Source organism: Bubalus kerabau, chromosome 1 (assembly GCF_029407905.1).
Source record: "Bubalus kerabau isolate K-KA32 ecotype Philippines breed swamp buffalo chromosome 1, PCC_UOA_SB_1v2, whole genome shotgun sequence".
Classification (NCBI taxonomy): domain Eukaryota; kingdom Metazoa; phylum Chordata; class Mammalia; order Artiodactyla; family Bovidae; genus Bubalus; species Bubalus kerabau.
Window position 1 is genome coordinate 156,691,798 of NC_073624.1, and position 27,015 is coordinate 156,718,812.

Sequence of the window (27,015 nt, forward strand, 5' to 3'; positions counted from 1 at the left end):
AGTTTTTTTGATGTGTCAATTTGACTAGGCCATGGTTCCATTATTAAACACTGAGCTGGGTGTTACGGTGAAGGCATTCTGCAGATGTGATTAATGCCCATCATCAGTCAATAGTAAGAGTAAGGAAGCACCCTGGATAATCTGGGTAGGCCTGATTCAGTTAAAAGGCCTGAAAATCTGAAACCTTCCTATAAAAAGCAGAAATCCCACTCGTGGCAGCAACTTCAACTACATTTGTGGTGCTCACCCTGCATCCTTTGCTTCCTGTCTAAGCCCGTGAGTCCCACCTGCCTGGAGTATTGCAGTCCACAGGGTCGCAAAGAGTCAGACATGACTGAGCAACTGAACTGAACTGGCCCCATTCTCACCTCTCCTAGGCTTGATCGACATGAGCTGACATCCTTCTCACTCCTCAGATCAGCAGGAGAAGTCAGCATTTCCTCCCCCGGAGGGTTCAACTTTGGCTCACTGCTGAAATCAAGAGGATGGTCGCAGTGAGCATGGAACTGCAGTCAGCAGCTCCAGCCCCTCTGACCGTATTCCTGCCAGACCACGAGGACTCGGTGTGTGCACAGTACGGCCACACACCCCGAGCGTGGTGGCCCCAGTGTCCCCAGGACCCTTTCAAGTCCCTGCTTACTGATTTCCCCAAGAGGAATGGCACCCAGGGAAGCTGAGACTCCCCCTGACCCAGAGGTCACACTGCTTTTCCAGCCAATGTCGTCCAACAGCAGCAGCGCTGCCCTCTGCTCTCATAGCTCAGTGAGTGCTTGAAGCCTGGTGTCTTCAAAACCGCACACAATATTGTTTCAAAACACCTCCACCGGAGGGTGAAAACAGAAAAGGCCAGGGAATCATTAAACCACAAGTCAGCCCAGCACTTCCCGGGGGAAAGGGAGAATTCAAGTGTGCTAGGCATTTAAGAGGGCTTTCACAGCAGTGCTGTGGTTCTGTTTCTTAACGACAGATGCACTATTACTCTTTAGACCATATGTTTACATTGTAGATGCTCTTCTGTATGTATGACACATTTCATGGTTGAAAAAAGACAAAAGATAGAAACTCACAATAGCAAGGAGAACTGAAGGCGAAACCATCAAGAGTCTGGAGACTACATTCCGGAAGGCATGAGCGCACAAGACTCTACATAATTGAAAATAAGGTCCAGGAAACCCACAGGGAGAAGCGAAGCTGAGGGGGGCAGAGGATAAGGCCTGGCTGTGCAGGGCCAGACCTTAGAGCCCCGTCCCCAAAGAAAAGATTGTCATCCCATGCCAACTGGTTCCCCACTGTGAGTTCATGCTTGCTCCATGCCCTACCTGGCAACTCCTCGTATTTCTTTCTCTCTTTGGCATTTGTGACCCATGCGGCTCTCTGCACTGTCAGCCCCAGGGAGCAGGGTGCTGGGGTTGGCAGCAGCCTCAGGTTTCCCAGCCCCAAATTCCAGTTGTCCCACCCCTTTGGTCAGCCTCAGAGCCTCGCTCCAGCTGAAGAGGCTCAGGACTTTGGCCCAGGACTCTGGGTCCAGATAGTTTCAGATTCTTCTCCTGCATGTGAGGCATCAGGGACTCCTCCAGGCTCCAAAAGTCACGTGTCTCAAGATTCCCAGAGTTGGGGTTTTGCTCAACCTCCCCAGGGCCAGGAAGGAAGTCCTGCTCCCTACTCGTAACTCAGATGTCAGCACGGGATGGGGCCGCAGAGATTCTCTTGTCTGCCCTGTCTTTGGAGGCCCATGCGAGATGTGTCCAAGGTCTCGAGGCTGCAGCCAAAGTCAGTACTGCCTTTCCAGAAGGCTCTGAGTCTGTGTTATGCAGACACCACCTGGGGGCAGAGGCTGTGCACCTCCATCCCCTGCCTGGGCTCTGCATGGGTTTAGACAAGCACTGGTCCCTTCTGGCCTTCCTGCCACCCTGGAACAGGCTTTTGGGCCCAAACAATCTGCCCACGCGAGTCGTGGGTGGTCTCAGGCTGCAGCCTCTGGGCCAGGCTGGGTCTTCTTCACCCCCAGGGTGCAGGGACCCAGCTGAGATCACGAGGGGATCCTGGTGTCCTTCGAGCCCCTTTGCTTTTCAGGGCCCAGCCAAAACCTGCAGATCTGAACATGAGCCCCCAGGGCAGGATTGGAATCTTAACATACATGAGCTGCCTGGTTACAACCAGCACCCACGCTGTACTGGACAGATGGACACGTGGGAGGGAAGGAGGGAGTCGGAGGGGCTGACACTGCAGGTGAGAGGGGCGCCCAATCATCACGAGAGTTGGAGGTGAGAGCGGCCAGTTCCACCCAAATGCTGCGGGGGTGGGGGACGGCTGTCTCAAACGTAGGAACAGACAGCTGAGGAAGCCGGGGAGAGGTGGAAAACACATGAAACACAGGTGTCTTCACAACGAGTTACAGAAATTGACCTTTATTTGTTGTACTAAAGTCTGTTTAACTTTTGATACAAAGGAAGGTTTTAGTACAGAAAACCCCAGTCTGTCAGAACAGTACCCGTGCACACTGTACCATCTCTGTGCCAACCCCAGCCGCCCAGAGCAGCGGCCCCGCGGGTGCCGGCGAAACCCCGCGACAGCCTGCGGTTGGTCCTAGCTGTCTGAGCCGGAACACATGTACCTGTGAAACGAAGGGCAGCACTGAGACTGAAACGTGTCTCCTTGCGAACAACTGTGCAAGAAAATATATCCCTTTTTAAAAAAATGTCAGTATGGCTAAACTATAATCTAGTGTCTAGAATTACAAAGAATAAAATGAAATCAGCGATTTCTTGCTAGTAAAATGAAATGTTAGGAACAGTATTAAAATAGAGGTCCTACCCCAGTGACACTTACCCGGAGCCCCATACAGTACCTATTATTAACAGGACGCACAGTTTAAGGAGGAACCACACCAAATCTTCAACCAGAAACATCTGGCATCAGATGGTTAAAAAACAAAACAAAACAAAGCCATCCTCGTGGAGCTCTGCTCATGTTGTGAGAGCTGAAGCCAAGACTAGATAGATCCCAGTTTCTCTTGAATTTTAACAGTGACCACATAAATCCTTAAGCTTCCGTAAGAGCTCTCTTTTCAGAGTCTGAAATACGAATTGTTTTTAGATCAAACAGAGCTGATGTGCCTGACCCAATGTAAAGCATTTGGGAATTACTCTGCAAAATCTGCACTGGTAAAGGCTGTCACTATTCACAGAACCGAAGGAGGACCCAGTGGCATGCCTCAGCCCCAGCCTGACACCCTGCCCAGAATTGGCTGTGTCACAGTGAACCCACAAAGCTCTGAGGACCAGAGAGAACGCTGGAATCGTGAACACAGGTGGATGAGAAGTAAGAGGTGGCAGAAGGCAGAAGACAAAGTCTGAGGGATGCGCCTACAAGACGGCGGAAGTCACCTTCCTAGGTGCAGGAGGAGAACGCGCAGCCCCACGAAGGCACTAGTTCCGCACCCACCGACGTCTAGGCAGCCGCAGTCATAGGGCCTTCCAGGAGAGGGGCCGCCGAGGAGCAGGGCATTCGTCAGAGGTCTGGTCCCACCGCTAAGAACCTCCCAGAGCAAAGCAGCCCCCAGCGAGGTTCCAGAGTCGTTTCGTTGAAAGCAGGCACAAAACCAACACCAAAGCGACAGTGAGGAAGAGGGCGGGGGCTGGGCAGCGACAACATGGAGCCATTCAAGTAAACATAAACAACCGAATACTTCGAAAAGGCTTGTAAACTTGTGATCTGAAAGGTTCTCTTTGCAGCATCTCTGTTGAGCTGGCTACAAGGAAGGTTGGTGTCGAGTCCCCCACTCCACAGTCTCTGTCTTAAAGCACACACGTGTGGGAGAAGCACAGTCCGCTGGCCAGGGTCTGGATCCCGTCCATCTGTGGCCTTCTGTCTACAGAGGAGGTGCTTCTGGAGCCCCGGTTCATGGATCCCTCCCCTTCGTGTTTACACACAGTGGCGTCTATCCGTAGTCACTGCAAAGAGCTGCGCCAGGCGGTCGGGCTGGAGGCCAAGCTACAGTCATCCCAACGCTGCGTTCTAGAGAGGGCAGGCTGGGATCCACAGGACTTTATTTTGCTCTTGATTGACCACTGCCAAGATCTGAGTGCAAATGCTCGACAGGGCTCCTCCCTGGACGACCCCTGCAAGAGAGTCCCCAAACACACTCGTCATTGGCTCGGAGGAAGATGCCCAGAAGGAGGCGTAAACAGATCGTTCACTCTTCCTGGTGCTCTGCCTGTCTTCAGCTACTTGGCTCAACTGCTCTACCCCCGCCTCACTTCTCTTTCATCAGCAAGAAATTGGAAAAGAAAAAGAGTTGAGGGCAAATCTCTTTGGCTTTTTATCTATCCCTCTCAGCAACTGTTCATACGATGTTAAAATCTGGGGCTCACACGAAGGCTGATGTCTGATTTTGCCAGGTTGCCCTGACCCCTGTAATAGGGGTGACAGGATGTGACTATGCACATAATTTGCCAGGCTCCACAGCAGTGATGACCCGGGCTGGCGTGCCCAGTCGTGCAACGGGGAGTCCCAGTATACTGGAAAGCAGTCTGGGGTATGTTGTAATGGTCCAATTGGCAGCAAGATTCTAGAGGGAACAAGGCTGGGTCTCAAGAGCTGGGCACCCCATGGCCCAGAGAAGACTCTCAGCAAAGATGATGGGCCATGCCCAGCTCTGGCTCAGGCCTGCTGCTCGGCAAGGTTTGAGCACCACGGCCCAGCAGACACTGGACGAGGGCTCTGTGCGTGCTCTGTGGACAGCGCCACGCCCTGGCTTCCTGCCACAGATAGTGACAGTGAACGTTTAGAAACTGCTATGACAATGTGACGGAGTAATTTCACATCTGCTAAATCCGATAAAAAGTCAAAGCCTGTATGTCGTAAGTTTTGAAGTTTTAAATTTTCCTTTCTCTAGTAAATTGCTAAAGTATTTAACTGAAATATCAGTCTGTAATGGATTTGAAATTAAAACACAAACACACATACACATACACAGGAGAGCCGGGGCTGGGTTCTGAGACCAAATACTGCGTGAGAAGCACCAATCATAACACTCTCTACATGTTAATTAAAATCACAGTCTCCACCTCTCTTGACCATGATGTTGTTATGCCCCCTACAAATGACTGATTTCATGGAAGAAGTTGGAAGCCACCAAGTACTATGGCAACTGCTATCGAGTTTCTTTTAGTTTGCCTTGTTTCAAAGACAAGAGACAGTAATGGTGCAGTTTGTCTTCCAACTCCACTGCAAAACTGGCCTTCCCTGGAGGCTGCTGGGCATGGATGGCCACAGCCAGCACTGCTGTGCCACCTGCCTGGGGAAGGCTGGAGCTGTGCCACACAGCGCCTGTGCAGCCATAACTCAAGACCAACTGTGACCCAAGGCCAGAATCAGTGAACTTGACCTTTGGACCGACAAGTCCCCGATGCTGCCCTGTGCCTGCAATGAGACCGGTCGTCTATAATGAAAGTGCCCACTACGGTGGCATCACCAGGCACCCCGGAAGTGCGGGCTATAACACTTCTAAGTTAGAAGGGCATCCTTGGGAAGGCTGTGTCCGTCCTTGCCACCCGCTCCTCTTTGGGCCTGGCACATACCTACCTGTGAAGTACCTGCTGTACTCCTGTTCAATCTTCTGAGCCGTCTCAAACTGCTCTTTGGAATGCCTCTGAGTCACCTTGTCCTTCAGGTAGATGGGGTCTCTCTGCTCCCTATCGGGACATCCAGGAACCTGGCTGAGCCTTCTCAGCTTCCCCATGCCCTCCTCTCAGCTTCTCTGTCCAGAATAACAGGGCTATCCCCCACCGCACGTGCGCCCCTGGGGGAGCACAGCGCAGCCTGCTGGCCCCACAGGGAGCTCTGGGCAGAGACGGGGAAGAGCTCAGATGCCCCAGCTGGCCCCCGAGTGCAGGTACCAGAAGCCTGGCAGCACTGAAAGGCAAAGGTCGGGGGGAGCATACGGGGGCTTGGAAAGTCGTTAGCCTAACCACAAAAACGGAAGCTCAGTAAGAGCAAAGGCCCATCCACAGCACAAGTCAGCTCCTGGTGGAGCTGGGCCGCCCAGTTCCTGGGTCGTCGTGAGCACCAAGACGAAAGGCAGGAGAGGGAGAGAGAGCGTGGGGGTCAGGAGGGAGATACGCAGACTAAGTGGCGTATGGCGCTCAAGGCGCTGTGGCCGCCCCCAAACAGGACGGAGAGGGCTGGGGAGGGCTGTGCTGGGTTAACACGACCGGCTGGGTGTGAGATGGGCACGTGGCGGGGCTGGGGGGGGAGGGGGGGCACTCCTACCCAGGAGGCCTGTTCGAAGCCAATGCCCCACCGCCCCCCATGCCCAGCAAGGCCGGGCCGAGCCCCGGAGGAGCCGGGCACCCACTTGATGTGCTTGGCGCTCTTGTAGTGGATGAAGATGACGATGGGGTAGATGTGCACATGGTGCAGTCGCTCGATGGCGTGCGGGGCAACGTCCAGGAGGCAGTGCCGGTTCTGCAGAGGGGAGAGGTGAACACCCGGGCAGGGGCAGAGCTGGGCCTCAGGAACCCAGCCTCTGTCTGCCATGGAGGGGCCCCACTCCTCACCTGACACTGCCCGGCCTCGCTCTATACGTGAATACATCAGATGCTACTGAGGAGCAAGGCAGCAAAACCATGCCGACATGAAGAGGGCGTGTGGCACCCGGTGGGGAAACCTCATCCAGGGAAACCTCTCCCCACAGGCTGTCAGCTTTGATGATGGCCAAGGCTGGGAACGGGGGCCATGTGGGGTCTGGACAACCCAACTCCAAACCCCTTTCCCGCCTTTACCCAGATACAGGAATGTTCTAAAGCGCCACCCAACCTGGCCTCAGAAACCTTACCCAGAAAGCCCATGGGTACCTTTTCTGTGATCTCCTTTATGGAAGCCACAGTGGTCACGTCAAAGTGGCCACTCCTCCGCTTGTAATCGACGAACAGGCAGTCCTTGACGCCCCGCTCGATGGCCTGCTGGGAGGCTTTCATCACCTCTGTGAAGCACAGACACAGGGATCAGCAGGTGCGGCGCCGGGAGCCGCCACTGCATGGGCTGGGGAAGCACTGCGCGGAAACCCAGCCCTGCCAGCCTCACTCCCAGAGAAAGAGCCAGAGGCTGGACGCTGATGCGACCCAAGTCAGAAGGATGAAAACACTGTGAGATCCATCCCCGGAAGCAGGTGAACACAAACACGGGGACAGACATAGCCCAGCAGGCCTGAGGGCCGCCCTTACCAAGGGGGCATCTGCAGAACTTGCCGGGCGCCTCGTTCACCAGCATCTCCTTCACCACATCCAGGAAGGGCCCTAGGATCAGGACGGGCCTCAGGGAGGTGCAGTCCACCTTCTGGACCCGCTGATAGGCCAGGCTCACTGAATCTGGGGGAGAGAGGGCAGCAGAGGATGGGCACCCACCCGGAGCAGAGGGAGGGCCGGGAGGGGCTAGGGACCCACTGCTCCCCTGACCTTGCTCACCCCAGGCACACCTGTCTCCTTCACTCCACAGATCCAGAGCCAGGGACCCAGCTCACCCTGGTCTGCCTGGGACTCGCCCAATTTTAGCACTGAGAGTCCCACACCCCGGGCACCAGGGCACAGCCACTCCTGCACCGTGTCCCACTCCTGGGACACCTGAGGCATTGCAGCATTTTATTCTGCTCAAATTCTCCAATGTGTGTTCACCACACGGCCCCCTCACCGTTAGACGTTCCGTTGTCTACAGATGCCACCTCCCCTGAGCGGGCTGCGTCGTGTGACCCAGACCTGCCCCTTGCAGCGAGCAAACTATCCCCCTTCCCATGAGCTGAACGGACAGGACCAGGGGCAGTGGCCCAGCTCTGACCCTGCAGATGACAACCACCCTCCGGAAATGATAGAGGGACACGAGACAAAAGGGACTTGGCTCCCTGATGGTCCCCAGAACAGAGCTGCCTCCAAGGGACTACCCACCAACCCAGACTTTTACGTGGCAGAGAAAGAAGCTTCTTATCATGCTTCAGCCATTGTTATTTGGTCTCAGTTACAGCACTCAAACCAATATCCTAGTTGATACATGTAGTTAAGTCTCCCCGTCCACAAAATGAATAAAAAATGCTCACAGAAAGAGAGAGCCTAAAACCAGCACGCAGATATCTTCCTGACACCTCCTGGGTACCAATCACTGGGCTAGCAACTCAGAAACACTTTTAAAAACTTTTAAAAGAATAGAAAGCACAGACCCAGGGCAAAGAACTTCCTCTAAGAAGAGATAAAAACATCCCCTCTTTTAAAACTTTGAACATGACAGGTAAGCTAGGCATCCTCTCCAACCCGCTTTCTCCAGTCTTGGTCCCTGGCAGCTTCTTCTCAACTAGCATCATTGTTGGTTATGAGGATTCAAAGTATATCCCACGGACAGAGGAGAGTGGCGGGCTACAGTCCATAGGGTCACAAAGAGTCGGACACAACTATAAAGTATATCCTTTTACGTGCTCAGAAACATACATAGAAAATATGTATGTCCAACAAAAATGACAGACAATAAATATTCTGTAACTCCCTCTTGCACTCAGTCTTACGTTTCTGTTGAAAGCATCCCTGTTGATTCACACTGATCCCTTTTATCCTTTGTAACATCCTAAAACACGAATGCACTGCACCTACCATTTCTCTGTGTATGGACATTAAGACCATGTCTTCAGCTCAACAGAATCGTCTTCTCCCCTAATGACTATTAACATTCCACACTGAGGGGCACCAATTTAGAAGTTTTCTGATCCTCTCAGGATAATCTGCTTTGTCAGAAGTCCTCATAATAACAGAATCATAGGGCTCCAGAGCCTCTCACAAGCACGATATCCAACCAGAGTCAGAGGCCCAGAGAAAATAAACTTCCTGGGAAGGGTAAATATGCAAACATATAATCTGGAAGCAACCTAATGGAGGTATGTAGACTCCTTTTAAAACTGGTACAGATATTAAAATCAAAAGCATAAAAGTAATTATGTACCTAATATTCACATAATACAAAAGGAGGTAATTGGTGTCATCCATAACATAAAGGGGTGGGGGGGAACACAGAGATGTAGCTTTTATATAAGATTGAAATTAAGCTATCATCAGTTTAAAATGAATTGCTATAACCTAAAGATATTTTATGTAATTACAATAGTAGCCAAAAAAAAACTATAAAATATACACAAAAGGAAATGAGAAAGAGATTAAAACATGTCACTACAACAACAAAAAATCAATGAAATACAAAAGAGGCAGCAAGGAAGGAAAAGATAAGATGAAAAAGCAACAAGACATATAGAAAACAACTAAAAAATAGTCTTTCATATGAGCAATTAAGTATAAATGGATCAAATGCCCCAATTAAATGATGCAGATTGGCTGAATGCATAAATAAAAAAGATCCAACTATATGCTGTCTACAAGAGACTCACTTTAGATCTAACGACATACATAGGCTAAAAATGAAAAGACAAGAAAAAATAGTTCATGCAAATGGGAATCTAAAGAGAGCAGGAGTGACCATAGTATCAGACAAAACAGACTTGAAGACACAAACTGTCACAAGAGACAAAGAACATTATAGTATGATAAAAAGATCATTTCTCCAAACAGGTATATCAATCCTAAGTATATGCGCACCCAGCACTAGAATTCCCAAATAAGTAAAGTGAACACTGATGAAACTGAAGGCAGGCAGGGAGGGAGGGGGCTCCCTCTTATGTCCCCTGCGTTGGCAGGCGGGTTCTTTACCACCAGCGCCACCTGGGAACACCCCCATAACTTAAAAACGTATAATGAAAAAAAATCTCTGAAGAACTGCAGACTAGACAAATGGATATTTTCCAAAGACATCTACTGGATATACACCATAGACCAGAAATGCTGTCTACAGAAGAAAAGAGAAGGGAGAATCAAGCAACTATTATTGTGAAAAGACAGTCTTTTTTTTTTTTTTTTTTTTTTTTACATTTTAAATTTAAAAATGTAAAAACCTATTTTCACCTTGAAGGCCATATAAGAGCAGGCAGTGAACCAGATCCGGCCCATAGGCTCTGGTTTGCCAACCCCTGACCTGACTATCATGACTGTGGGCCATGAACAAGGGCGGGACTCACTCAACTTACTGTGCCAAAGACTGAAATAACAGGTGAGGAAGCAGGGGAGGAGGAAGCCAGCTGTCCTGCCTTCTGAGACCCACTGCCCCCTCACCCCACCCACAGCCTGCCTATCAGGGAGGGCACATCTTCCAGGACAGGGGTCACACGCGGGGGTCCAGGGAGCAGCATTCATCAGAGCCTCCTGCTTTACAGGACAAATATACCGTTCCACAGGGCAACCTGCCAAAGGATGTCTGACACTCCGACACGCAACCCCAGGACTGGGCGGGTACCTGGCCCTGGGAGGATCCTGTAAGGATAGACACAGGAGTAAAGCCAGAAAGGCCAAAGATCTGCACAGTGGCCCCTGGTTACCACCAAGCAGCCTGAAATAACCTCAAAACAAACTAGAGGCAATGCACTGGGCAAGAACTGCTTTTTGCCCACCCAATATCCATTCTTCCTTTCTTCCTTACTAAGAGAACCTGCTTTACTGAAGCCAGCAGGGCACCGGTGAAAACCTTGCCATTTCAGCCTCCCTTGCAGTTGCAAGCAGTCAATGAGGTGTAAGTGGAAAATGAAGAGTGGGGCTTCCAGGTAAGCTGTTTAAAGAGGCACACCGTTGCCATGCCCTTTTCTTCTTGCTGCCTGAACATGGATGTGATGGCAGGAGATGGGGAGACCTTAAGGACAGAGGACACATCCTACAGGTGGTAGACTCTGAGGACTGCAGCACCACCATCCCAACCCAGACACACGCCTTGATCAATTATGTCTGAGAAAAGCAAACCCCTGTCTTTGTTCACATCATTGCAGCGAGGCTTCTGTGGTCAAGAGCAAACCTCAGCCTGAGAGCCCGCTGGAGAAGCCAGCTCAGTCACTTGCCTTCAAAGAGTGGAATGGAGTCATTGGAAAAGGTGTCCAAGGCAAGGAGGTCTTTCCCATCTTTGGACCCGCTGCGTTTGTGCTTATGTTTCCTTCGAAAGAAGGATCTGCGTGCAGCCGCCGAGAGCGTCTTTGCAGCGCTGTTGTCGTCTTTGACTTCAGACATGCTGAGCCTCCGGGAGAATTCTTGGTCCATTCTGAAGACAAGAGCACAGCAGTGCTGGGAAGGGCCAAGGAACCATCGCCTGTCGCCCTGCCCACCTGCGGCGAGGAGGATCAACGCTGGGGCTCCAGGCTCCCCCCGCCAATCCTCTGTAGGTTTCCTGGCCACTTCAGCACCCAAGTCCCCGAGGACCCCCTGGTGCCAGTACTCTGGGGTGGCACCCACACCAATGCTGGGCAGTTCTCAGAGCAGGCCAACTCCTATATTCAGGTGAGGGTCAGAGGGAGCTGCCAAGACAGCCTTCACTTGTGACACTAAAAAGTATAATTCCAGCCACAAAAAGGAGGAAAGCACAGAAATGCACTGTAACATGGAAGAACCTTGAAAAAAATCATGCCAAGTAGAGGGAGTTGGTCACAAAAGACCATGTGCAATAGGTATGACTCTATTAATGGAAAGTCCAGACAGGGAACCTTGTAGAGACAGAAAGGAGACCAGTGGTGGCTGAGGGTTAGCAACAGGGGGCAGGTGGACAGAACAAGGCGGGTAGCTGAAGGGTACAAGGCTTCTCTCTGAGATGGTGAAAATATTCTTAAATTGACTATGGTGATGGTTGCACGTATCTGTGAAAACACTAAAAGCCAAGGAATTGCATACTTTGGGTAAATCGCATGGCACATGAATTATATCTCAACAAACATAAAGCATGTCTCCTAAGTTGCCGCTATACTTCTGACTTGGATACATCACTGACCTCAACTTGGAACAGCTTTTTGGACAAGCGACTTTGGCAAAACTTACAGAGCAGAAGCTGAGACTACATCAGAATAAGCGCCCAGCAGCCCAGGCCGTCATCACATGGGATGTCCCCCCGGGTGCCGCCCGCCCCAGCCCCAGGCCGACTCTAGAACACTCACACATATTTGCTGGGGATCTGCCCACGCTGGATCTTCTGGGCATTCTCATCCAGCTGCCAGGCCATCCAGGACCCAAATGAGCCCTGGGGCAAGGTGTCATCCACGTACAGGATGTCATCTTTCTTAAAGCTCAGCTCAGGCTCCACCTCTGCCAGTCGCTCATACAGGGCCCTGGACCGGGAGATGGAGGGGAAGAGTCAGGCCACAGGCCGCCCCTTATAGCCAAGCTCCGAGGCCCACTCTCCTGCTCTAAAGCTCTCCCCAGACCACGACCAGGACCCATCTCTCCCCATTCCGGCAGCAGTTCCCAAAGGAGGGAGCATGAGGAACCCCTCACACCCATCAGATAAAAGCCTTTTTGCCAAGGACCAAGACCGTGTCTTCACTTCCAAAAGAGTCTTTCCCATTTGCACCCCTCCCACATCAAAGTCAATGCTTCCTACACAGCGGAAACTTCTCAGAATGGAAACGTGCCATCCTTGACTGAGGAGGGTGTACCTAGACACAGGGACCCCGTACCTCACGGTACACAGTTAATCAGTACTTGCCACTCTTGTGTGGCCTCAGATCTCATGAAGAAAGCTGCGTGCCTCCTAGAAAATGCCTGACGCCTTTCCCCCACCCCTACTCCGCCCTTTTCATGCATTACTTCAGGGCACTCTGGATACTGTGACATCCACACACACTGCAGAGCGATCTGCAGACCTGAGTCAGGAGAGACCCGGAGAGGGGCACAGGCCACAGGAAAATGAGGCTCAGCGGTCTCAAGCTTCCCCAGGCCCAAAACCCTAAAGAGAGAGCCTGTCTCACCCTAGGAGCTTTCAAGGGTTTTTCTAAGTCACAAGCATCTCATCGTACGCTTACAAAAGTAATAATGCTCGTAGTCCCATCCCTCAAGGGCAAGAAATACAGGGATGTTCACAGGGAACAGCCTCCACCAAAAGCCCCTCCCCAAGCCCCAAGTCCCTGGCAGCCCTGGCCACTGATACCTGATGTAGAAACTGTCACCAGGCAGGCCCTTGATCTTGGAGAACTCCTCGGGGCGGTACTGCACCTTCAGGCGGACGCTGTCCTTGGGCTTCAGCATCTCCACGTAGACCTCCTCCACCGTCTTGCTGCGTGCATCCAGACTGCCGTACTACCCAGAGACGGGAGACAGAGGTCAGAGGGCAGAAGCAGGGAGGCCTGGGCACCCATGAGGGGCCAGTAGTGGGATAAGGAGGAGATTCAGCATCCCCAACACTGGGCATCCATCTGCCCCACGTCCACAGAGGCTGAGGCCTCTGCTGAGTGCCTGCTCTGCCCTCAACTGCTCCCAGCAGAGACCCTGTTTTAGCCTCCCAGCCAGTGAGGCCTACTGGAAACATGGCACTTCCCCTTGCTAACGCTCCTTATAGCTTTCAGTACCTACAACCTGCCTCCCCAGTCCAAGAGGAGACCCAGTGAGAGGGAGATGGTGCTCACCATCAGACTAGAGCCCTGGCCCTACTGCTGCCAGGAGCACAGCATCTGCCCTCCCTATGCCGGTGCCCAAGCTGGGTCCTAACATGCCTAATATGCCTGCTTCCCTAATATTTACCCAGAGTGGGTCTGGGCAGCGTTCAACACCCAAGGGGGATGCCAGGCTGTGCTCCCCCGCCTCCCATGTCACCTGAGACAGCAGGAAGCCTGACACGTGGGCAGAGGGCAGCCTGGCTACTGCTCGGCAGCTCAGAACTTACCTCAAGGATGAGGTCCCCGGGCACGAGGCCATCGGGGCCCCTGGCAGGACTGTCGTCCTCCACCTCAGCGACAAACACCCCGTGCAGGTTCCCTCCACATAAGTGCACGCCAAGCTCCAACTGCGACTTCTTGATGAAGACGACTCGGGGCTCTGGGGTCTTCTTGGTGGCATCTCCCACCATCCTTTCAGGAAGGAAAACGAAGCTCTTCAATTGTGCACAGGAAGGGAGGCAGGCGCGAAAAAAGATGAAAAAGTGGTGACACCCTAACCATTTTCTGCTCCCCTCTCAGGTCTCATGAGGCCTCAGAACCAGGAGCCAGGAGTGAGGCTGACACAGACTCTACCTTTAGTGGCTTGGTTTATAGGCAGGGCACTGAGATAAGGCAGAGGTGAACACACAGCCATGGTCACCCAGCCACTCAGGGACAGAGCGGACATCAACGCCGCTATTTCCAGCCCAGCTGTCCATCACACGTCGTGGGGTTGCATCTCACCCACCTGGATTGCACTTGTTTTCCTAATTTTATTCTCCTGAGAAAGTCAGAGCCGGGGTAACCTCCAGGCCACAATTCATTCAGCAAATGTTTACTGAGCAGTGTCTATGGCCCAAAGGGCACTGGACCAAAAGCCACCAAGGAACTCACAACACAGGGACACTGAAAGGCTAGCAAATAAACTGAGCAAAGGCAACGGGGCAGCAATGGAGCCCGATGAGTGGGACCTCAGGGGAGGAGCCAGAGAGTGACAAAACTTTTGGTGCAGGCAAGTATAGCCACGATTGTCGGGAGAAATATCAATAACCTCAGATACGCAGATGACACCACCCTTATGGCAGAAAGTGAAGAGGAACTAAAGAGCCTCTTGATGAAACTTAAAGAGGAGAGTGAAAAGCTGGCTTAAAGGTCAACATTCAGAAAACTAAGATCATGGCATCCGGTCCCATCACCTCATGGCAAATAGATGGGGAAACAGTGGAAACGGTGACAGACTCTTTTCTTGGGCTCCAAAATCACTGCAGGTGGTGACGGCAGCCATGAAATTAAGAGACACTTGCTCCTTGGAAGAAAAGCTGTAACAAACTTAAGACAGCATATTAAAAAGCAGAGACATCATTTTGCCAACAAAGGTCCGTCTAGTCAAAGCTATCATTTTTCCAGTAGTCATGTATGGATGTGAGAGTTGGACCATAAAGAAAGCTGAGCGCCAAAGAGTGGATGCTTTTGAACTGTGTGTTGGAGAAGACTCCCAAGAGTCCCCTGGACTGCAAGGAGATCAAACCACTCAATTCTAAAGGAAATCAGTCCTGAATATTCATTGGAGGACTGATGCTGAAGCTGAAACTCCAATACTTGGGCCACCTGATGTGAAGAACTGACTCATAAAAGGCCCCGATGCTGGGAAGATTGAAGGCAGGAGAAGGAGATGACAGAGGATGAGATGGTTGGAGAGCATCGCTGACTTGATGGACATGAGTTTGAGCAAGCTCCGGGAGTTGGTGATGGACAGGGAGGCCTGGTGTGCTGCAGTCCATGGGGTCACAAAGAGTCAGACACACTGAGCGACTGCCTGAAGCGCACCCATCACAGGCGCAGTGACGGGCCACAAGCAGGAGGGCCCTGAAGATGCCCCAGCCTCCAGCCTATGACTTCCGTGAAGAGTCCATCGACGCCATGCCAGAGAAAGGGCTCCATCCAGGACTGCAGGGACAGCCTCCCAACCCAGCCTGCATAGCCCTTGCCCCACCTCCCCTCCAGTTCCTGTGAGAACAGAGCCTCCTCCTGCCCACACTACCCCTGGTCCCTCCTCCTGACTTCTCTCCATGCCCACCCTTTGCGTGGGTAACCCCTGCTCGTCCTGAACACTGTCACTCAGCTCCCAGCCATGCTCCATCATGGCCCCTGGTCCCCCTCCCAGCACTTCAGCTGTGCTGTACACGCCTGTTCACTGATCTACTGATCTCAAACCAGGAGCTCCTTGGGGGCAACACTGCTGTGGATGGCCAGAGCCCCAGCCTGGATGGGTGAGGACTGTGGGATTCAGCATCTGAGAACAAGTAAAGTGAGAAAAGGAGGAGAAAAAGAAAAAAAGTAGAGCTAGGATTGAGTCAGTGGAAAAACTAGAGAAAAAAGAGAGGGCAGGAGAGAGAGAGGGAAAAGGACTGGCATGCTCCCCACACCAAATCCTGACAAGCTGGTGTGCCATCTGCAGTGCAGGGCAGTGCTGGGACCCATGTCCCTCAGAGGATGCACAGGGGCTGCAAAAATGACCTTCCTGGCTGCCCCGCTCAACCCAGGTGCACTGATGGAAGGCTCTTGGCAAGCAGGTACTGACCTGGAGCTGGGGGTGCTCTGCTTGGCCGGGGGTGTGCCAGGGCCCTCGTCCTGCTCCATCAGCGGGTCAATGACAGAGGGATGCTCTGGGGTGGTGGCACCGCTGCCCTGGAGGGTGGAGTGAATGCCAACGGGGTCCAGGTGGGAGCTGGGGACAGAGGACAGGAAGAATACGGAATGGCAGACAGCTGCCCAGAGCCATCCCGCTGTGGTGGTGCTGGGCTCTGGGATGTGAACGAAGACCAGGTCACACAGCTCTATGATCTGAGCCCTGAGAAGAGCAAGTGCCTTGGCAGCTTGGACTCAGTTGTCCACCTGCATGATCTGCCTGTCCTCAACTTGAGGGCAAACGGTGAGCCTGAGGACACATGAATCCGCTGCTCCCCTTTCCTGTGTCTGAGCATCTCAGCCCCTCCCCTGCACCACGGGGGCACTTCTCTCTCTCTGCTTACCTGTCCTGCAACCTGCAGCACAAAGGCAGGTGTCTGGCGTCTGCCCACAGACAGGGGTCGGACCGCTCAATGTGAGGATCCACCTCAGGCCTCAGTGCCTGGCTACCACACACATGTGCCGGGGCATCCTGCTTCACAGGGTGCCTGGCCACCTGTTTCCACACCCCATTTCAGGAGGGGAAACCCCCCCTTGATATGTCTCTTCTCCAGAGCCCAAGGCTGCTCAACTCTCCTCTCATGGCAGCAGAATCCCCAGAGCTTGCAGCTGCATGTGGTTTCCTCGGAGCAAGCCACACACCTGCGGCCTCCACTTGTCCTCCCGCAGCCCGACGCCCCCTCGGAGGCCCAGGACCTCACCTGGACCGGGAGTGGCTGCTGAGCTGGCGCATGTGCGGGTTGTACTGGGCCAGAATGGTGATGGTGTCGCACTGCTGCCCGATGATGAGCCGGGCCTGCTGCTCTGTGGCGCTCCGCAGGTTGATGCCATTGAACTAGGAAACACGGAGAACGGGCTCAGCAAGGAGAGAAGAGGGCACGGAGGAGGTCCTGGGACTCAGAAAGGGAAGAGGGGAGGGAGAGAACGGCGGCTTCCCGCTCACCTCAAGTAACTGGTCCCCATACTCAAGGCCAGCCTGGTGAGCGATGCTCCCCCCGGTCACCTTGGAGACGTAGACGCCGCCCTTCTCCCCACTCACGATGGAGATGCCCAGCGGCTCCGAGCCCTTCTGCAGCTTCACATGGCGTGGCTCCTCCACGTAGGGCCTTGGAAGAGAGCCAACGGTTTTGGGGACTCAGACTCAAAGGGAAGGTCTGGGGAGGGTCTGAGGTCAGGCATGCATTCGCTATGCAGAGAGGGCCAGGGAACGTGGACGCTCCTACGACGACACAGCTGGATGGGCACACGATGAAGTCCACCCTCACACAGTGGTGTGCACAACCCATGCACCACACAAACATGCAATACAAACACGACCCCCAAGGTGGACACAGAGGCATCAGTCCCAAAGTCACAGAGTGGTCCGTGTGAACTATAAGCACTGATATATGCAGGGAAAGGGCACGCAGGCTTCCACGACAGGAGAGGAATGGCCTCACGATGTGCAATTTACAAACCTCCAGTGGGGTCTTAGACGCCCTCGGAGGAAAAGAAGTGCTTTCTGGGATGATGTTTACCCCCAAAGGGACAATGTGAAATATCAGTTTTTATATTTACCAGTACACAGGGTGATGTAAATTGATCATGAGATTAAGCTGCTGCAAATCCGAGGCATTTAAAAGGGGTCGGGGAGGCTGGGAGCAAGGTGACACCATGCACTCGCTGGCCCCAGGCTGCCACCCACCGCCCTGTGGGAATGAGGGGCATGGGGGCTGGGGTGGGGCCCTGCTGTCGGGCCAACCTCAGACTCCTCAGCGAGGAGGACCTGGGCCTGGCAGCCGCAGGCAATCTCAGGAGGGATCTGTGGTGGTGGAGGCATCTGGAAGGTGCAAAGGGTTAGAAAGAAGAGAGGGGTGATTGGAGGAGGAAGACAACCACAGAGGCCTGGAACGTAACAGACAGACAGCTGCATGACACTGAGCCGCCAGGGCCGCGCTGCACGCAGCCTGAGCTCGAAGCAGAGCACCATCCCCCAGACCCCCCTCCTCCAGAGCACATGGGTTGGTGTGAATCCACGTGTAGAAGGGCAGGTGGGCAGCGGGGAGCCCTTTTTGAGGTAATCCTTCCTTTTTAACCTCCTGAATGATTTAAACTTTTATAATATGCAGAGTTTTGTCAAAATAATAAAGCTTCTTTGTAAAAGAGGTTCGTAAAGTATACTTAATATTACAAATAGCTTGAAACATAACATTAAGGAGGAAATGTTTACATATATAAAATAAAACGCATTTACACTGTAAATGTAATACTTGTGTGTGTGCGCATGTACACACACACACACACGCGCACACGCGCGCACACACACACACACACACACCCCCCAAAAGGTTAAATAACAGCAATTGAATCTCTGGTTGATGATCAGTGGTCCCCAACCTTTTCGGCACCAGGGATCAATCTCATGGAAGACAATTTATCCACGAACCAGGGTTGGAGAAGATGGTTTTGGAATGATTCAAATGGATTACATTTATTATGCACATTATTTCTTATCTACTGCCACCACTGATCTGACAGGAGGTACTGGTCTGAGGCCCAGATGTTGGGGACCCCTGAATTATGCAACCTTTTTTCTTTCTAAATCCTCCCATCTCCCCCAACCCTGGTCCATGGAAAAATTGTCTTCCATGAAATATATCCCTGGTGCTGAAGAGGCTGGGGACCGCTGATCAGAGATTCAATTGCCGTTACTTTCTACTTTTCCAGTTTACCCAGTTTTCAATAATGATAGTGTATTTTAGACTTAAGAAAAGAGGGACTATTTTTAATGAGTAATCCGTCCTTCAGCCAGGTCACATACGTTAAACTTGATGTCATTTAAGCAACCATGAAGGCAGGCGTCATTGACACACACACACGCTCACACACATCGGTTCTGTGGTGCCCTGCAGAGGAAGCGAAGGGGATGTCCGACTGCATGTGACAAGGCCCCTTCTGATTCTAAGGAATCCACTTTACTGGGGGGAAGATCTTGTTCCCTCAAAGACCTGAGCTGGAGTTCAGTAAAACCACACACCCACCCCATACCTCTTCAGGGCCAGTGTGTGCTCCCGTCTGCACACTGCAGGTGAGGCTGTCGTGAACACATCCATACAAGCTGCGCCTGACCCCCGGGGGCCTGCTGGCGGTTGCAGCACAGGCTGCTCTCCAGCTCACACTCGCTAGGCGTGCTGCCTCACAAGCTCAGACTGTCAAGCCAGGTGAGGTTTTCTTAATGACAGGCCCAGCCAGCAGCATCGTTTCTATGGCTCATAGCTACAAGGGCCCTCGGTTTTTTGGACTGAAGTGGAGGAGACTAGCTCTAGTCCTTGGTCGTTCAGTTGTGTCTGACTCTTTATGACCCTGTGGACTGTAGCCCACAAGGCTCCTCTGTCCATGGTATTTCCCAGGCAAGAATACTGGAGTGTGTTGCCATTGCCTTCTCCAGGGCATCTTCTCGACCCAGGGACTGAACCTGCGTCTCCTGCGCTGAAGGCAGATTCTTTACTATCTGAGCCACCAGGGGAGCTGCAGTCCTTGCACGTAATTAAATAAAGGTAAGTTTGAGCTTAATCCTATCTCCCACTAGCATCTGGAGAGAACCCTTTAAATAGAAATCCGAGCTGGTGAATCCCACTCTGAAGAACAACTGAAGCGGATGAGGAGCCTGCAGAGTTTGTGCAGGGAGGGATGGCCCTGAGAAGAGGCACATCTGGAGGGACAGCTGCTTTTCAAAATGAACCAATAAATGGCTAAGTTGTACGTGTATGCCTCATACACTTTTTTTCCTACGTGTGTTTTATCTCACAATAAGCTTGGGGGGCAGAGGTCAAGCAATGCAGCTATGTTCTGGGGTCAAAAAGCAAAGGATAAGAATGAGTCTGATTCTAATTAGGGTAGGTTGATCACTAACCAAGTGAGCACAGACAGACTACTCCAACTTCCCAACTTCAGTTTCCTCCCCTTAAATGGGGTCAGTGATGACGCTGCTGATCACGGGGTTACATGAGAATTGCACAACTTACTGTGTGGACAGTGCTTGAACAAGGGCCTGGGAGGTAGTGAATGGCATCACTCCATCACAATGTCAGATCGACACCAGCATCACTTGCTGGAGACCCCACCTCCGCCTGCGGGCACTCAGTGTAAGAGCTCACCCTGCCTCCCCGGCCAGCCAGGTGCGCCCCTCCTCCTGCATCAGGAGCGCACAGGACTCCCTCATGATGTCCTGCAGCAAGACACCAGCGAATGCAAGGCGACCCAAGCTGCAGCAGCCTCGCTGGAGGTCAACTCTGTGGGCCCTCCCCAAGCCCCGGCACCTCCCAGGACTCAGCGCTGGCCCACGGCAGGGGCGCCCGTCCCCCAGGCCTGCTCACCTGTCCTTCCTGCGCTCCCCGGGGGCAGCAGGGTTGACAGCAATCCTGGGCAACGTGGCGGCTGAGGTCTGGGACTGGCTACAGGAGGACAGGCCTTCGACGCTGAGGGGAGACTGCGGGGGCGTGCTGCACTCCGAGTGCGACAGTGAGCCTGCGGGGCGGGCGGGTGCGGGCCAGATGGCCCAGACACACGGCCGTGAGCGCAGGTGCCTGAGGCCTGCCGTGCCGGCATTTACTGATGGCGAAGGTGGTGGGGGAGCTGCGAGCGGTGCCCAGAGCCCCCGCCCTGAGGACGGAGGGGCCAGCAGGGGAGGGAAGCGCTGAGGAAGACCTCACCTCTGTCAGAGCCCACGACAGACCGCGGGTATCTCGGCGTCGATGGGATTTTAATGCGTTCTGCCTTGAACTGCAAATTGCTGGACGACCCTGTGGCTCCACAAGAAGACAAAAGTTTAGGCCTGCGACTGAACAGCGCCCCTCCCTCCCTCCCCACCACCCTAGGAGTCAGGAAAGACACACGGTTACACAGAAGTAAGCGGGCCCGGCCATTTGTCCCTGGGGGCGCCTCAACGTGGGACCGTCAGGGAAAGCAGACGCTCAGTCCCCAGCATGTGAATAATCTGTGCAGGGGGAGGCTGCCGCAGAACGGTATCAAGTCTGGCTCTAGCCCCGAGCAGACAGTAACCCAGGTGACAGAGGTCACTGTGGCCTTGTCTCCACAAGGCTGGAAGCAGCCCCACATGAGTGCCCTTCTGGGATAACTGTCAGGCTCGACTCCAGGTGGCATTCTCTGAACAGCGACGCAACATCCCCCAGAATGACCTCAGGGTAGTGAGCAGGGCTCCGGGGCTAGAGGTCATCAGAGCAACTGCATGGCCACCGTGGGAAGCTGCAGGAAGGCCACAGGAAAGGGCTCTGGGTGCAGAATGGAGTCAGCCTCGGCCCCAGGTCAGGAGAGGGGCCACCAGGAGGTCTGGGCATGAGGGTGTGGATGCAAAGGAAGGCTGGTGCCTGCTCCGGCGAGAAGGCTCCAGTAGCGTACTTACCGAGGCGGGCGCTGGAGGGCAGGGAGTTGGACCCGTGGGAGGCTCTCATGTCAGAGCAGTCGCTGCAGGCCCTGGGGCTCAGGTCCAGGCTGAGGCGGCCCTGGTGCTGGACACTGTGTGAGAAGCAGACAGGGGAGGAGCTCGGGAGGAAGACCAGGATGGGACCAAGTGACTGGCTTTCCCGAGGCCCTCTGCCAGCTCAAAGCAACCCAGAAGCCGCTCCCGGGCAGCTGAGGACAGTGACCACCCACAGCCATGCACAGAGGGCCCTGCAAGCCCCGGGCCAGGACCAGGCAGAAGGGACTGCAGAAGGCCTGAATCCTGCAGAAGGTGGGCAGGGCGAAGCTGGAAGGCACCGAGGACAGAGTCCTGCACCTCCCTCAGGAAAGCCCTCCCAGGAGACTGGAGAGCGGAGGGCGGGGAGACGACATAGCCCAGGTCAGGGCTGGCCTGCGGGGAGGCCCAACAGGGACCTCCTCTAGCTGTGAGACTCCATCTCGTCAGTGCTTGCAGCCTTCCAGTGGTCTTCACTGCACTCAGGATAAAACCCTACAGGGTTTGTGCCTTCCTCCTGACTCACCATCTCTTTCCCAGGCTCTCCTACTCTGTCCCTCGAGCCCATCACCTCTGTCTCAGACACCTGGGCTGCAGCACCCACGGCCCTCCTTCCCAGAAGCTCCTCCCCAAGTCCTGTGCGACTGGCCTCTTCTTGCCCCTCTGGTCATGGCAGCATCCCCCTGCATGGGGTCCTCCCCACGGCCCAATCTAACTTCTCACAGCCTAATCTGTTGACATTTTAGGGTCTTCAAGGTCACTCAGCACCATCTGATCTGAGTGGTTCTGTTCTCTTTTTTTTTTTTTTTTTTTTTAACACCCGCCCCCCACCCCCACCACTTGAACACAAATGCCATAGGAGAGGAAGTTTATCTGCTTAATTTTCCACTATAAAGAACTATCACAGTCCGTGGCATGTAGTAGATGATCAATTAAAATCTTAAAATCTGTCAAGTAACTGAAGCAATGAGTGATCTTGCATCAATCTATTCAGTTTTTAAGGCTCCATTCTCATCTATCAAACCAAGACAGTTAAGAGTAAGGTTGCTATAGCAATCAAGTGAGATGATGCTTATAAACGTACGAGCATACTGCCTGGCACTCAGTTATCACCTGCCATCACTACCATCTTCCTATAAATACCTTTTCAAGCTCCGTGTTGGTAAATGAAGAGAGCGACCTTAAAGTTTACTTTCCCTGGGGTCCCAGTGCTACTCTACCAAGTCCCTTCCCCATACAGAGCCCCTCTGCGTACAGTGGCTTTAGCCCAGGTAGGCTGGGATGGCTGGGGTTCAGGGAAGCACGGGCAGCCTCACATACCTGGGATGCAGCCCGTGGGAGCCAACCTCTCTGGGGATGGGTGGAGAGCTGCAAGGGCCGACCCTGTGGCTGCGCACGGTGTAGATGGGGTTCCTCAGGACGGAGCTCACAGTGCTCGGGGCCATACTCCGGGGCACTGTGCCTGGAAACGGGTGGGGTGAGACATCTGCCCCGCAACACCCAGCTAGCCCCGGACCTATGCAAGCATCTGGCCCTTCTCCATCATAAAGCAGGAGAACTCTCCTCAATGCTGCCTATTTCCCAGACTGCCATGGACAGAAAACGCTCTGAAAAGCTAAAAAATGTCACTGATACAAGACGAAACACTCGAGGTAGGTCAGCAACTGCTAAATCTTTTGGACTGCTCTGTTGAGGACATGCAGCAGCTCCCTGAAACGACCGTCTCCACTCTCCCTGAGGCCGGGTGGCCTTGTGAGCCCACCCACGTCGACCCTCCTCCCCAGCCCTGCCCTGCCAGCTCACCCACAGACGCCCTGCTGGGGTAGCACGGAGGGTTGCTGTGCCGGCTGGAATGTCCAGGAGAGTAAGGGGCCCACTCCTGGACATCTGGGGAGAGCTCTCCACTGGCCGGGGTGCACTTCTGCTCCTGCAGAACCAAAGGCAAGAGGTAGTGGCTGGAAACAGGGAAACACATGGGCACCGGCAAGCAACTTCTGTCCTTTACGACCTAGCTTCTCCCACTTGGACACATGCAGTGACACCTGGGAGAGTTCCTAGCTCGTTATTCATTCATGTTGTCTTAACACATCTGGAAGAGTAGAACTTCCTTCAAAAATACTTTGGAAGAAAACCACAGAGAAAGAATCTGTTCTTTCAAAGAAACAGATTTTGTGTATAGAAAGTAGAACACATGTATGCCTCAGGCACAAGTCTATAACAACTCCACATGACTTGCCCAGCCACGTGAAGCTCTGTGTCTGCCAAGAGAAGCATAGATTTGTTCTCCTGCTCATAGCCATCTCTCCCTCCTAGAAATGACCACAGCACCTGCAAAAACTCACCTGTCCTGCTGCCAGCTAACAGATTCACATGTGCTATATTGTCTCCCTAGGCTCTTCAAGGTAGGTCCCTACCACCCAGTTCCATTGTAAAAGTTCAAAAGCTTCTTGCTAGATAAGCAAACCACAGCCCACACCCAAGATGGTGCTCCTCTCCTGGCATCATGTTACCACCATCATGCAAGCCTCAGGGGACATTCCAGTCTCCTAAGGGAGTCTGCTTCCTGTTGGCATCTACTCACTACCCCCACCCCCAGGCAGGTGCTGAGAGCTAAAATAGAGGAGCCAGGGTTAAGCCTGAGCTGGGGGACACCGGTACAGGCGAGCACGGGCCTCTTCATGGAGTGCTCACAGCCCACTGCCCCACCCTCCTCCAGCTGGCCCTAATCCACCCCGGGTCAAGCACCACCTCCAGGAATTGAGCAGGGATCACGACTGGAGCGAGCTTAGGCCGAATGATGGGCGCGGACTTGGGCCGGCGGCGCTTCTGCCCCAGCTCCTCTACCTTCTGGGAGGTGAGGTCCTCGTCACAGGACTTCTTGGCTGGCAGGTAGGAAGAGTCCCTGTCCCCTTCAGGGCAGTAACTTGAAGCGATGCGGACCCTGGCCTTGCGAGGGGGTGAGGCGTGCATGGGATCCCCAGGGTCCATGTCAGGGGGCAGGGCGCTCGGGGGGCTGGTGGACGGGGAGCTGCCCACCAGAGTGGCCTCTGACTCAGAACTGGTTTCCAGCTTGTGCTGGAACTTAATGGAGTCACCCCTCCTGGGAGGTTTTGGGGGCGTCAGAGGTCCCACCCTCTTGGAGGGCAAGGGGGAATGGGCAGGCCCAGAGCCTGGGAGCAAGTAGTCTATTTTGGGGGGCGTCTGGGGGCGTTTGAAAGTGTTTGGGTCAAAGATAGATTTTCTTTGCTTTGGCTTCCTGTAAACAGAGAGCTTCTCGGGCCCCGCCACGGAGCTGAGCACAGCCTTGGGCCAGGTCCCACCGCTGTGGGCGTTGTCAGGCTCTGCCTTGTCCAGGGGGGCCTCCGCCGCCCCACAGGGGCCCACCTCAGTCTCGAAGGGCAGCAGCGGCCGCCGGCTGCGCATATCTGCCGGCCCATAGCCACGCTCCCCCGAGGCATCCGAGCGGAAGGAGCTCAGGCTGCGCTCAGACGCGCTGGGACAAGCCTGGGGAGAGACGGAGAAGGGTCCCCCGGGGAACGGCTTGTGCAGGAAGGAGCTGCTGCCTCCTGGGGGGCCCAACTCCTTCCTGTCTTCCAGCTTGTCCGCGTAGAAGATGTCTGTCTGCGTGGAGTTGTTGTGCTGCATCAAATTCCGTTTATTCTGAGCCTGGACCTCTGGGCCATGGGCTCGGTAGCTCAGCATCTTATCAGAGTCCTTGATGTTTTCAAAGATATTCTGGCCGCTCCACGAGGTGCTCTGAGGGAACACCTAAGTAGGGGGTTGCAAAGGAGTGAGGAAGAGAGCGGGTGAGACGACAGGACCTGGAGCTGTCACCAAAAAAACATCCCTGGAGGTAAAGCCATGGTAGGGAATGGGCCACACACACCCCAAAGTCGGACAGACGGACAGGTGTACAGGTGCACGCCTCGCCGTGGGTGAGGCCTGCTTACAGCCTGGCCGCTATGAACCCACATGAGAGACACAAAGTTCCCTGGTTTGAGCGTTTTCTGAAATCATTTGTACTGTGTTCTGCCTAATTTTTTAAATGATTAAACAAAAATGTAAAAACTTCATTCTTAAAGATATTTCTTACAGTATGCCAAGGCAATGGCATATTATTCAGCGATAAAAAGAAACAACCTATCAGGCCACGAGAAGACACTCAGGGAACCTTAAATGCATATTACGAACTGAAAGAAGCCAATCTGAAAATGCTACAGAGTCCAGCTATATGACATTTTGGAAAACACAAAACTACAAAGATAGTAAAAAGATCAGAGGCTGCCAAAGATTACAGGGGAGGAGGGGAATGGATAGGTGAAGCCCAGAGGATCTTCAGAGCAGTTAGATTATTCTCTACGGTAGTGTGCTGGTGGATATATGTCCTTATACACTTGTCCCAACCCACAGAACATTCTCCAAAAGCGAATCCTCATGTCAACTGAACACTTCAGTTAATACTAATGTATGAATACTGGCTCATCAGTGGCAACAAATGTACCCCCACTGACACAAAATGAACAGGAGAAACAGAGGGATAATATGAGAACTCTCTGTACTAACATAACTTTTCTATAAACCCAAAACTGCTCCCCTAAAAGTCTATTAATTTTTAAATAATACTTTAAAATATCTCTTAATGAAGTAGATGAGCCTATTTCCAGCCTTCTTAGAAAAGTTGACAGGAAAGCACATCAAATGCCCTTAAATCCATTTAGATTCAACAATATTTTGCCAAATTGTCTATACCTATTTACCCTGCAGAACATTTGCAAATAAGTTACAAATATTATGACATTTCACCCTAACAACTTCAACATGCCTTTCCCGCAAATGAAGCCATTCTCCTATATAATCTCAACACCATTATCATACCCAGGAAAAGTAAAAATTTCCTAAGATCACCTAATTATCCAGTCCAGATCCAAATATCCTTCAGAGCTGGGTTGTTTGTTTGTTTTTGGTTTTTAAACCAGGATCCAGTCAGGGTTAGTGTACACCCTAGACTTAGAAATCAAGACTTTTTCCCCAAGGATCCCAGTGATGTGGAAAAGCAGCTCAGGTACACGGAGCTGAGGCTCTGCCCGCCCCAGACAGAGAGAGCAGAGCCAGTGCAGAGTGGGGCCCTTACCTTCAGGAGGGACAGGGTCAGGGAGTCCTGGCAGCTCCGCAGCAGAGACTCACACTCGTTCAGAGACTTGTTGTCCAGTGCAATGCCATTGATCTAGAGCCAACAAAGAGCCCATCAGGCTCGTGCCAGGCCAGGGGTTCTGCCCAGCTGCTGACCCATGCTGGACAGTGGGCCTGGTTATGTAAGGTGCCCATGTCTGGAGCTGGCAAAGGAGAGAAA

At 53.1% G+C, this 27,015-nt stretch overlaps 1 protein-coding gene across 8 annotated transcripts in view; it reads right to left on the minus strand.

The window, feature by feature from the left end:
- Positions 1 to 27,015, minus strand: part of DLG5 (discs large MAGUK scaffold protein 5) — a 139,251-nt gene that overhangs the window by 15,818 nt on the left and 96,418 nt on the right. The window contains exons 14-33 of one of the 8 annotated variants that reach the window (XR_008699087.1): positions 26,797 to 26,889; positions 24,414 to 25,433; positions 23,469 to 23,592; positions 22,986 to 23,127; positions 21,612 to 21,724; positions 20,902 to 20,991; positions 20,566 to 20,716; positions 17,952 to 18,029; positions 17,154 to 17,316; positions 16,912 to 17,045; positions 16,104 to 16,250; positions 13,771 to 13,954; positions 13,039 to 13,187; positions 12,050 to 12,220; positions 10,970 to 11,166; positions 7,227 to 7,370; positions 6,858 to 6,985; positions 6,359 to 6,468; positions 5,587 to 5,696; positions 369 to 468 (exon numbers count right to left, since the gene is read on the minus strand). Coding sequence is in view for 6 of the 8 variants with exons in the window: in XM_055537289.1 (XP_055393264.1) it covers positions 4,018 to 4,121; positions 5,587 to 5,696; positions 6,359 to 6,468; positions 6,858 to 6,985; positions 7,227 to 7,370; positions 10,970 to 11,166; positions 12,050 to 12,220; positions 13,039 to 13,187; positions 13,771 to 13,954; positions 16,104 to 16,250; positions 16,912 to 17,045; positions 17,154 to 17,316; positions 17,952 to 18,029; positions 20,566 to 20,716; positions 20,902 to 20,991; positions 21,612 to 21,724; positions 22,986 to 23,127; positions 23,469 to 23,592; positions 24,414 to 25,433; positions 26,797 to 26,889 (3,552 nt within the window). In the remaining 2 variants the exon portion in view is untranslated. Of the gene's footprint in view, positions 1 to 352; positions 472 to 2,392; positions 4,122 to 5,586; positions 5,697 to 6,358; positions 6,469 to 6,857; positions 6,986 to 7,226; positions 7,371 to 10,969; positions 11,167 to 12,049; positions 12,221 to 13,038; positions 13,188 to 13,770; positions 13,955 to 16,103; positions 16,251 to 16,911; positions 17,046 to 17,153; positions 17,317 to 17,951; positions 18,030 to 20,565; positions 20,717 to 20,901; positions 20,992 to 21,611; positions 21,725 to 22,985; positions 23,128 to 23,468; positions 23,593 to 24,413; positions 25,434 to 26,796; positions 26,890 to 27,015 lie in introns of those variants that run through there. The other 7 variants (XR_008699083.1, XM_055537308.1, XM_055537289.1 and 4 more) reach the window with 7 other exon arrangements.